The 12,019-nt window shown below is 42.2% G+C and overlaps 1 protein-coding gene across 5 annotated transcripts in view; it reads left to right on the top strand.

The window, feature by feature from the left end:
• Positions 1-11,430, top strand: part of grin2ba (glutamate receptor, ionotropic, N-methyl D-aspartate 2B, genome duplicate a) — a 204,570-nt gene extending 193,140 nt beyond the window's left edge. For all 5 annotated transcript variants that reach the window (XM_077501309.1, XM_077501293.1, XM_077501315.1 and 2 more), the window contains one exon: positions 5,027-11,430. In XM_077501309.1, coding sequence (XP_077357435.1) covers positions 5,027-7,285 — 2,259 coding nt within the window. In that variant the 3' untranslated portion in view covers positions 7,286-11,430. The remainder of the gene's footprint in view (positions 1-5,026) is intronic.
• Positions 11,431-12,019: the final 589 nt, after the last annotated feature.

Raw genomic sequence — 12,019 nt, 5'->3', positions numbered from 1 at the left:
GGTAAACAGCTTCTTTTGCTGTTGCCATTTACTCTTGGTTGAGGTTCTGTTTTGCCCCGCATGAGCATTGGTCCTGATCCACCACAATAACAAACAGTAGCACTAGTAAGAAACTAGTTTTTGAATGTGTAGAAAGCTAAAAGACACACAGTATTTGTTGACATGTGGGTTGTTTTGTGTCATTTTGTGTGTTTTTGCACGTTTTTTCCATTCACCAAACAGCTCAGTGTATCAGCAACTGGCTTGTTTTTTTTCCACTTCACTTGAGCAGCGATGTAACTGAAGCTTGCTTGAAATCTTAGTTTTGTCTTTCAACAAAAAAGCATAAAATCGATAAGTGTATTTTTTGCAAATTAATTAAAACAAAACAACTTAGTTTAGGCCCATGTAACTCACTTTCTTGTTAAATTAGTATTGCTGTCTGATAACTGTTCGTTGTAAAGGCAGAATTTGATGATAATGCTCTTGATCTCATCACATTGGGCAGGTGTATCTTCTGTTAACGCCAAATTTAATTGCATTTTTTAATCATATTCTGCCTCACATTAGTTTTTAGTAGATAGAACATAAAATGTCATGTGCCAACATGTCAGGTGCATCGCATTTCCAAAAGCAGGCTATCAGGGTCATTGTTTTTACGATTGCAACATCATTTCTATGAGAACAGACCTGATCTGAGAATCATTCTGTTTTCGAGTAATATTCACTGATTGCTCTCGTTTGACACAAATTACCTCCATTTCTGCTCATTTCTGCTGCAATGAGGCAACATAAATGAACGTCGCGTGTCCACACACGCAGCCAGATCATTTAGTATGTAAAAATATTCAGGGGAAATAAAATTCATTGAGCAGTTTATTTGCATATGCAAAGCAGAATCCTAGTAAAACAAAACAGCTGACAGAAACAATGGAAATGATAGTTTATTATCATTGCACAAGCTATTGTCTGCTTTCCATTTACTGCTTTTTCTTTCTCCATTTTTGCTATCTTTTTTCTTCTTCAATTCTGCTCTTCTAATTTCACAGTTTAATCCAATAAAGGTTCATTGTTATTACTGCAATTAACATTTGCGTTTGGTTGTGACAAAATGAGTCATCTGTCACCCTTGGTAGGAGTCACATGACTTCATGCTTGGTTAGGGTTCCTTCTTTTGGAGGCACTCGATAGCTTTGTCGGCTTTTTTCCGCAGGCTACCTGTTCCTCGAGCCCCTGCCTGCACCACTGCTGCAAATTAATTTAAAAAAATATTGATTAAAAGGCCCTAATGAATTTAGAACAATAAATATATTAGGGTTGTTAATTACTCCTTTCCCCCCTGTCGTTGTCACCTTCATTTGCATCGAGTATCACACAGGCACCACCAAATTATGATCTGCTACTTGTCGGCACTTTATATGCACTTGTACACAGGGAGCAGCTAGTTATTTGTTGATTTCCTGCCTCTCTGTACCAGCTTAATCACTTATAGATTTTACTGTGATTCCCTCGAGGGGGAAAAAAAAAGGCCACTGTTATTGCAATTTGCCGAGCCTGCCCAAATAATCAGCCACTGTAATAAAAGGGCCAGCAGCAAAGTGGTACATTTTGTCGAAGACCAGCTGCTGCATATGAAGCTTGTGACTTCAACAGCATTAACTTCTCAACCAGGTGCTAACGCTGCCTATTTGTGTGCATAAGATTATTCTCACACTAGGCCAGTTCTATCGCACTGCACCTTGCAGTGACGTTCGTTGTTAGTGATGCAATGACATCAGAGGTGGATTTCAAATTTAAGAGCCAAACAAAGTGGTTATTTTCTCACGTGATGTTTGAAGCAGATATTAGCTCCAGAGTCGGTCTCAGATCCCATTTCGATTGGTAGTCCTGTTTTAGAAGTTTTGAACGAGGGTCAATGGATCACACAGATGGGTAGGAAGGATTCCTGGTTTAACAGCAGATGAGGTGGAGCATTTGACAGCCACCTGACCTTTAACCTCTTGGTTGAGTTGTGACCTCTGCTACCGATCTATGCTCTTTAGCAGTGGACAGAGCATCCGTTTCTTTCTATCCTGATTTATGTTCATCCAGGAATACTGACTGAAATCATTATGTGCAATTGATCTGTGCCTTTACTGTCCCATCTGTCAAGCTGTCTTTGCTCTCCTATATATTTGCTTGCATTGGAATATTGTATCGTACATCACCGGATGCAAATGAAGCAGTTTATCTTTTTGTCGGTGTAATGCTCCACTGTCTCCTCAGCTAGGTATTAGTCTTAATAGGGGGCGGCTTTGTGGCTGGTGACATTAAAGGGAATTTAGTGAAATATGTTATTTCACCAAATTCACATGGTGTTGATGAAACATATTGACCAGTCGCAGACACGGCGCTCCGCATACGCTTAACACGCACTGCGCGTAGGGCACCAACTGCCTAAGGGGGCATCAAAAAACAAATCAAGTCCGTAAAAATAATCATCTTAGTAATTATAATATCAGTGTCTAATATTTAAAATAAAAGCTTGTAAAGCATGTTAATAAATACAAAAAATAACGTAGCATTATTTACTCGACGAGCGGTATTGCTGGTCTACGTTGGTGCCCCTCCTCCCCTAGTAGTTTGTTCCTATTAGGGAAAGGGGGAGGGCTGCGGGGTGCACTTTTGCTCCAACGGAGCAAACTACTTGGGGAAGGGGGAGGGGGTGGGGTGCACTTTATGCTTCAATCGCAAATTTGGCAGAAGTTTATTCTTGGATATCTGGACATGTCATCAAAAAGGCATCAAGAATTGGGGGCGGAAAAGAGGAAAAGAAAAAAACAAGATGATGCTCGCGCGTCACTTGCAGGTATGACAATGACAATTTGTTTGTTTATTTTGTAGCAGCTACGTTTACATGACCACAGTTAGCAAAAAAAAACAAAAAACACTCCAAACCGCCGCAGTGGAATGGTTGTGACCAGCACGTTCATTATACGGTATGTTAAATAGAATGTGACGAGACAATATTGTTTCATATGGAACGGCCAAGAGCGGCATGTACTGGTGAAAGTGTAATTTGAAAATAATAATAATAATCATCTTAAGGCTAAGTAGATTTCCTCATTTCATATTCATAGTTATAACATTATGTCCAGAATTTTTACATAGTGCCCTATCAGTCCTTCTCTAAAAAGGTAGATTATTAAAATTTTCATGTACCTGTGTTTTAAATATAGGCCTGCACAATACCATAATCCTAATCAATTTAGAAAATGTTTGTACCATGGTTGGTTCAAAACCATATTTCATTGTAGAATCCCTGAATATTGTCTTGTAATTTCTGAATACAGGATCAATGCTTCAATATGTTCAAGGAGCATTTCATACCCTAACATAAATGCGGAAATTGCACAAAAGCTGTCATATGATGACCTGATAGCCGATTTTGCAGCCCAGAAATGTAGACATGTGCCTCTGTAGGGCCTCTACTAACTTGCTTGCACTTTGTTTATTTCCAGATGTTTATTTGTTAATAGTAGTGGCATTGAGTTTTATTTTTTATTTGAATTCATTTAGCTTTATTTATTTGAGTATTTGGTGTCATTGTTAGTTTTATAAAGACTTATTATATATCACTTATTTTTGTGAACATTTATAAAACTTCAATATTGACACTTACAAGTAGGGCTGGGTATCGATTCAGATTTCCAGAATCGATTTAATTCGATCCACAAGGGCCCGATTCAATTCATGATTCACAACGATTTTCGATTCAGTTGAGGAATTCATGCAGCACATATTTTAGACAGTCAAAAGTACCAGTGCTGCAAAGAGTAGAAACTTCTTGCTCTAATTTAATGCATTAGTAAGAATATGAATATTTACATTAGGAATTGAATCCATTGCAGTTACATTAATATGTTTTATTTAACATGGCCTTATAAAAACAATAAATAATAATTTAAATAAATTACAACCACAGCACAGGCTGTGTAAATAAATTGACAAAAATGGGGGGCTCGATATATTGATACATGGTTTTATGTATTGATATTGGGATATGAAAAGGTGTATTGATATGATAGCGATATATCGATATTTCAAACCCAGCCCTACTTACAAGTTATTTTGTTTAATAAAGCAAAACTGACAAATACTCAGATATTGTTCATTTCTACCAGGGGAGGGGTGATGGGGTGTGGGGACGGAGTGTTGGGGGGGTGGGCACCACAAAACATTTATGCTTAGGGCACCAAAATGGCTAGCGCCGGCCCTGACCAGTCGGACCCAGGGGTTTTTACACGTCCTTTGCTTTTATCAATCGCCCACTCTCTCGCTACACTGTCCTCTCTGCATCTGCATCGTGCTCACTTGCACAATCCCATGTCATCTTGCTTATACTGTACATAAGCGTTTTATTTATACAGTAATTAGAGCTGCGATCAGCTATAATGGGCCCTCGCAACCCTGGCCACGTTGAAGTGCTTGCACGTTGGGGTACTGACATCTCAAGAACCCTCTAAAATATAAATGTTCTAGCCAGGCGTGTTGTTTGTGCGAAGTTCCATAAATATTCACCCAGGTGTAGACCCCTCAAAAACAGCATAATTTTTATTTGCAAAAGCGCATCGCCACGGCAACATCGTGCGCCGAACTAAAAAGATTTCAATAACATTTCATCTTAAACATGTTTACACGAAACACTCAAATTTGAAGACGATCGGATACATTTCTAGGAAGAGTTTGTTTAAAAATGACATCTATGAGAGGCTAAAAAAAAAAAGACAAATTCTGAAGTAAATCAAAATGGTGGATTTCTTGTAAGGTTTAACATATGGCTCCAAAAGACTTTTATAACGTTGTGGGCTGTTACATGTGCCTCCCAATTTTCGTGGATCTAGTGGGAAATACATTTTCAATACACATTATATACTGTAAATGACATCAATTGTGTACATGTGGACATGAGCTTAGAATGAAGTATTCTTGAATTATTGTTTCATTTTACTACATTTACAAAATATTAATTTGTTAATACTGCTTTTATCTACATTTTCCTATACAGGGCATCTACAGCTGCATTCACGGCGTACAGATTGAAGAGAAAAGCAGCTCAGCATTGAACTCCCCATCAGCTACCATGAACAACACCCATTCCAACATCTTGCGCCTCTTACGCACCGCCAAGAACATGGCCTCCGGGGTAAACGGCTCGCCGCACAGCGCTTTGGACTTCATTCGACGCGAATCCTCCGTTTACGACATCTCGGAACACAGACGCAGCCTGGCGGGCCACTCGGACTGCAAGCCGCCTTACTTACCGGAAGATAACATGTTCAGTGACTACATCAGTGAGGTGGAGAGGACGTTCGGCAGCGTCCACATGAAGGACAGTAATCTGTACCAGGACCACTACCTGCACCATCATGGTTCCACACTTGGGCTCAGTGGCCCACCTCCCAACAGGCCCCATAGTTTGGGCAGTGCCAGTTCCCTGGAGGGTGGCATGTTTGACTGTGACAGCCTCGGAGGCGGGGTGCCGCCCATTTTCAGCACCCAGCCCTGCTCAGCATTGACCCACAGAAACATGAGCAAGTTTGACCTTCTGTCTGGACAGACTCCCCCTTCAGGCCAGGGCTTTAAGAGCGGCCTGCCTGACTTGTACGGGAAGTTTTCTTTTAAGGGAGGTGCCTCGAGTTCCACCTACATCCCTGGGCCGAGTTACTGTGGAGGGAGAGGGGATGAGGATGGGAATATACGATCTGATGTCTCTGATATTTCCACGCACACAGTGACCTATGGGAACCTGGAAGGTAATGCAAAGAAGCGTAAACAATACCGCGATAGCCTGAAAAAGAGGCCAGCCTCTGCCAAGTCCAGACGCGAGCTGGATGAGATTGAGCTGGGCTACAGGAGAAAACCGTACCACATCAGCCACCACCACTACCACAACCATCGCTCTGCCTCACCACCACTTTTGCCATCTGAACGTAAGCGAGGAGGAGGAGGAGGAGGAGGGGGAGGGGGAAATAATGACACAAACTATCTCTTCAGAGAAAAGGAGAGTGTTCGGGACTTTTATTTGGACCAGTTCCGTCCAAAAGAGGGCGTGCCTCAGTGGGAACATGTTGACCTGACCGAGGGCCCTGGAAATAGAGATAGTGGAGTACCAACTTGCACTTCTCTGGTTCCGGTGGAGGACTTTCTCAAGAGCAAACCCAAGAAGTCGGACTCCAAAAGTGGCGGAGGATCTGGGTTGGCAGGGGGAGAATGGGAATGCAGGAACTGTCGGTCTGGAGGAGGAGTGAAGCAGATGTCCATGCACGGAGGAGGGGTTGGGGGCGGGTATGGCGGTGGTATGAGCTGCGGATCCTCAGGGGGTGGAGGAAGCAGCCGCCCGAGCTCTGCAACCTGTATGCGCTGCGAGGGCTGTAAAAAGACAGGAAACCTCTACGACATCAGCGAGGACAACAACCACCTCTTGGACCAGATTGGTGGAGGGAAAGGCGGGGGTGCAATCCCCCAGCCGCAATCTCAAGCCCAGCAGAGAAGGAAGGGTGGATTTGGCAAGCCACTCAGGCGGCAGCATTCCTATGACGCCTTTGTCGACCTTCAGAAGGATGACTCGGGCGGCATGGCGAGCATGGTGGGAGGTATGGGAGGGGTTGGGGGGGTGTGTGGTCCAGCTATGGGAGGAATGCTACCACCTCCAAGAAGCGTGAGCTTGAAGGAGAAGGAGCGCTACATGGAGGGCACCAGCCCCTTTGCACACATATTTGAGCGGCACGGGGGCTCTGAGAGGGAAAGGGAAAGAGACAGGGACCCTTCGTTTTATGGAGGTGATGGCCGATACGGGGGCATGTTCAGAGGAGGTGAGGGCCTCCACCGTCGCTCCGTAGGGGAGAGAGACATGAGAGACAGGGACAGGTCTTTGATGGAAGGTGGAGGTGGGGCAGCATTCTCTTTATCCAAATCTCTTTATCCTGACCGGGTAAACCAGAACCCCTTTATACCCACGTTTGATGATGATCAGTGTCTCATGCACGGAGCCAAACAATATTACATGAAAAAGCAACAGCAGCAGCAACAGGTTGCCAAAAACAGCCGAAGTGACTTCAGGAGCCAGTTGAGCACCACGTCTTATCTGCCGGCGTCTGCCACGGCCGGCGTTATGTCGAATGTCTCCCCACGGTTCCCGAAAGATCTCAGCCTGGGTGGGCTGAACCACCACGGCTCCATGCTGGGGGTCGGCCCACCGCGACCCTTCAACGGAAGCAACGGCCATGTCTACGAAAAACTGTCCAGTATCGAGTCGGACGTGTGAGAGGCCAAAGACTGAGCTTGGGATTAGGAATGGAATAGAGGTGTGTAGTGTTAGGAGATCAGGGATGTTTCTAAAGACACTGTCCACACACCGCATCTCTATCCCATACTGAGACTGGAATTGAAGGTAAGCTTGGGTGAGAGCCAAATGTGGTGTCAGAAGCACGATGCAAACTTGAGTAATAGAAAAATCTATATTTTGCAAGCAAATCTTGGTAAACAAAACATCAGGACACCTTGGAGAGGCAGGGGGATGTGACCCCTCTCTCACAAATGGCCAAAGCTACTCTACTTTTATGTCCAGTCACAGTCAATTAACATGGCCCCGTCAACTGGGAAAGTGCACTCAACTCAAGCCTCGCATTTCATCCACCAGTGAAGCCGCATTCGACGCGGTTGGCCATTATCGCTCATAGTGATTTGATGTCGGACGTGTGATCACGGTTGGATTCGACGGCAGCCCGAGAGCTCCCGCTGAGTGCTTATAAGGGAAAACTGCAAGATTGGAGGGCCCATCTGGGCCCGCGGCGTCTCAGAAAGAAGACTTTATCGCCTTGCCGGAGTGGCAACATTGATGACTTGTCCCTCCCGCCCTCTCCTGAGGGATCTGCTCATCTCTCGATCCTGAACTCTTCTGTTGTTCTCCTCCATCGTCCTCCCCGACACCAAAATATTTGTTTGCTATAAGAAATACAATCATGAATGACAAGATATTCTTCTAGAAAGAAAAAACAGGGTATACGATCAACAATAATATTAATAACATTGTGAATAACAACAATGATTGTGATAACACTGCTTATAATGTCTTTGTTTTTTAAATGCTTTATGTTCAATTGGTGTGATATTCCATCCCTGTTTTAGTACTGGCTGGTTGTTCAACCTCCAAGCCAGAAAGACTGAACTCTTTAGTTGCCTGTAGGATATTTGACTTCTCATGAGTACATATATTTTCTCCTTAGGGAAAAGGATCTCAAAGACTCATACTTTGTTACCGTTTCGAGATATTTCAAATCAAGTGCGTATAAACTTGTTTCGTCAGAGCCTGAGAGCTACGGATGTTGAGAGAAAAGGACGTGCCTTAATGGTCTCCAATGGACGTGTCCTCCTGTTCACATGGTCATGCAGTGGCGCCAATACTTGGTGTTCTCTTCACGTTCGTGCGCCAAAACTGCAGTAAAAAATTTACAAGCGGCTGGAGATGCTGCCTGCCTGGCAGTGGTTTAGATACAAGATGCTGCAGAGTTTTATAACTTCGTAAAAATGATTTTATGAACCTGTACGCCAGCTCTATTCAGGATGTCCCACACTGTCTTAGAGTGGCCCACTTCACAGCACGGCGGCCTTCTACTTAGCTTCTTTTTGATTCAGGTTCCATGATAACAGTCACCACCTGTTTGGCCTCTCACTAGTGTCGCATATGACGTGTCATGTCTGTGGTCTAGGAGGCAAATTGAACTTTTAGGGGAGAATGTCGCCCTGTGACAATGATAGTCAATACATCGAGCAGAGGAAGATGTCTATTTGAGAAAGGCCGCTGAGGTATCAGCTTTGACAGATGTAGATAGTTTTCGTTTCGTTTTCTTTCTGATTCTTAAAGCTGGCCAAGCCTCATTATTGCACAGGACCTTTACCTGGTGTAGGTTCAGGCACTCAGTAGACATGCCTTATCATCCCATCACACACACCCTCCCTTCACAGGAGCTGTCTGCTAATGACTCATCATCTAACTGTACAGAATAAAAAAAACCTCTATTAGCTATTTAAAGGTTTGATCTTCAATTAGCTGGCAGTGTCAGAAGTTCAAGGGCTGCAAGAGATTGCGCAGGAGTGCTCAGCCAAGATTGGAGCTGCTGGAGTGTGCAGAGCGCTGACATCTATCTTATAACCTCATCTAAATGCACCACTGTTATAGGTGAGTGTGTGTTGCGTGAGTGATGATGCAAGTCAGAATTTAATGATAACAGCGGTTTTTTTTCCTCGCTGACTTGCTGATTACTATTCATAAATTCACAGATAACAATGTAATCATGAGATTGATAGTTAGCCTTAAATCAATACACCTCCCATACAACCACGACTCCCGAATAAATAGACTGAGATCTCTGGAATTTTTATATGTGCACATTTTCAGATCAAGCATTATCCAAGAAGCAAGTAGGAATATTGGAAAAGGCAAGGAAATAAACATTTTGGCGATGGCATCTAAGTCGGCATTAGTATGTTAAGCTTTTACTTGTAAATAGTATATTCAAAACCTCTTTTCACTTTGTACAGTAAACAGACAGGCAGGATGTAACTTTCATCAAGTTTTACAGCAATTTAAGAAATAAACCAATAATAATTTAAGAAAAAAAAATAAAAAAAATAAAATAAAGACGGACAAAAATGTGCCGAGTATAGTTAAGACACCAATGTTCATCTTAAGTGATGTAATCCAACCTTTTTATTTTACGCTCATGTTACGATAGTTTACCAATCAATATCTTTATTATGTTAAGGTTTTTACTTTTTCTTATGTTCACTAAAGTGTTTGAGAAATTGATCATATACCGTAGGTGTAGATGTCTGGTGATATCAAAAAGGGAGACAATTTAGTTTTAGGGCTTTAAGTTTCCCTTGAATTGTGTTAGATTCAAACTTTTTAAGGTGAGCTAGACTTCATGCTTTTTCGAGCTCAAGTATCGACACATTTATGTAATACAATATTACATGTGATATTTGCAGATAGAAGCAGCATATTGTGAGCTTTCATTTTAGGCAGCAGTCCTTGTTCCAATCTTAGGACATCATTGTGTTTTGTTTTGGGGTTTCATTTTTGAAGCTGGGCTTTAATGGTGATTGCACACTGAATTTAGAGCCATCGTGGGCCCGGCCTATCCTGTTCCCTCTTTATCATTGGGATAGACATCACTGTGGTAAAGAAAGATGTATGTACATAAATTTGTGTATGTGTGTAGAACACACAAGTGCACACTGGACACTTTCCGGTGTTGATGCTGTTAAAATTGCTGAGAATTTCAGCACAATAATGTGGAAAAGATCTTTGTGAAAATTCATTTGAAATGCATTGGTGCAACCCCTTGTCAAAAGTGAAGCATTTGCTCTTTTTTTTTTTTAACATCTTGATTTGCTTTGAAGTCAACTGTTGATTTATTTTTAGCTCAGGTTAGTAGACTGACACTACTAGTAACTCACATGCTTTGGATTCAAATTTCTATTGTTTGTGTATGAAAATATAACTACACTTTGGAAGTTGCTTTGTACATGCTTTTCGACAGATAGTCCCCCTGAAACTTAGGAATTGATTTTGGCTCCTCTTCAGTTGTTTTCTACTCCAAATGCTTGACTACAACAAATAAGAAAAACATACATGGGCTGTGCCTAGTGTGTTGTGCAAAATTCTTGGACCACCATGATAGTTGTTATTTTCATAATCCTCTAATGATCATGTTACTTTTGAACAAGAGTGCCATAGTTCTGTTCTGTAAGCTAGCAGCCTACTTCCTGGTTCTTGGATGACAAACAGATGGGCAATTCCAATATGATTTTCGGGGGTCGGGACACTTCCATTGATGCCATGGTTACTCAAACAATGACATAAAAAAGGAGGGGGTCAGGAATGACCTTGCAATTGGCTAATTTCTGTAACAGACCAAACCCTGGCGCTTGCTAGCTGCGGGAACACACACGTCTAGAGTTTTGCTAGTTGTAAAATCCACACAACTTTTCCTAGTACTTTTCACACAACACCACATTTGTGACATTAGGACAACAAACTTGGTGGTGGCCTAAGATTTGTCCACAGTATGGTGCATCTGTCGTCCTTATTTGCAATAGTCCTATGACCAAACACAGTCACCTTAGTGCCGTTGCCGCGAAAGGCTAGTGAGGGCTTGTCTACGGCTATTGTTTGGAAAATCAAGGTGCAAACACACACACACACGCACACACATCACTGAGCACTTCTGTTCTGCTGCCAGCAAGTGCCAGTTGGACAGTGAGTAAGCTGCCTCGTCACAAATCTTTGTTTCCCTTCAGCCCAAATTGGCCCTGGCCTGGCTTCTCTGCACACAAGCATGCCACAACACATTTGTTTAGATGGTTCATGTTGAGAAAAACACTGTGTCACTTTTTTTTTTTTTTTTTTTTTTTTTTTTTTTTTAAATAACACAAGGTTGAGCTCGGTTTGAGTTACTGGAACATCCTGGAGCTGGCGGATGTAAATATCACCCCGGCTGACATCCATGACAAGCGGGTGACAGGCGTCAGTAAAAATATGTTTGTGGTGGGGACTGTTTTTAAATGATCTTTGTCAGCAGTATTTGTAAAAGCGCCATGGTTTTTAACAACTTGATTTCATCACATGCAGCCAGGAAGACTTATACTGTGATACTACATGACTCATTTGCTGGGAAGTTTTACATACTGTAATAATAATAATAATAATAATAATAATAATAATAATAATGTTATAATCCTCCCAAGTTCTTTGCAAAATATCTTTGCTAACATTTGACGTTTTGTGATGTGTGTTTATGTATAGTGCTACTGATTTATACAAATGCATACACATATCATTTCTATTAAAAGATAATACTGTTCTGTTTGTCCATCCTCTTAATTCATAGGTGACAGAAGGGGTTGCTCCTAAATGTATTTCACATGGGGAGTGAGTTTACAAAGGCTCGAATTTCCACCTAAATATACACGACCTGGTTCAATTTACTGTGGC

This window comes from Festucalex cinctus, chromosome 1 (genome assembly GCF_051991245.1).
Source record: "Festucalex cinctus isolate MCC-2025b chromosome 1, RoL_Fcin_1.0, whole genome shotgun sequence".
NCBI classification, from domain to species: Eukaryota; Metazoa; Chordata; class Actinopteri; order Syngnathiformes; family Syngnathidae; genus Festucalex; species Festucalex cinctus.
The sequence above is the reverse complement of the archived record's forward strand: the minus strand, read 5'-3'. Positions and strand labels throughout refer to the sequence as shown.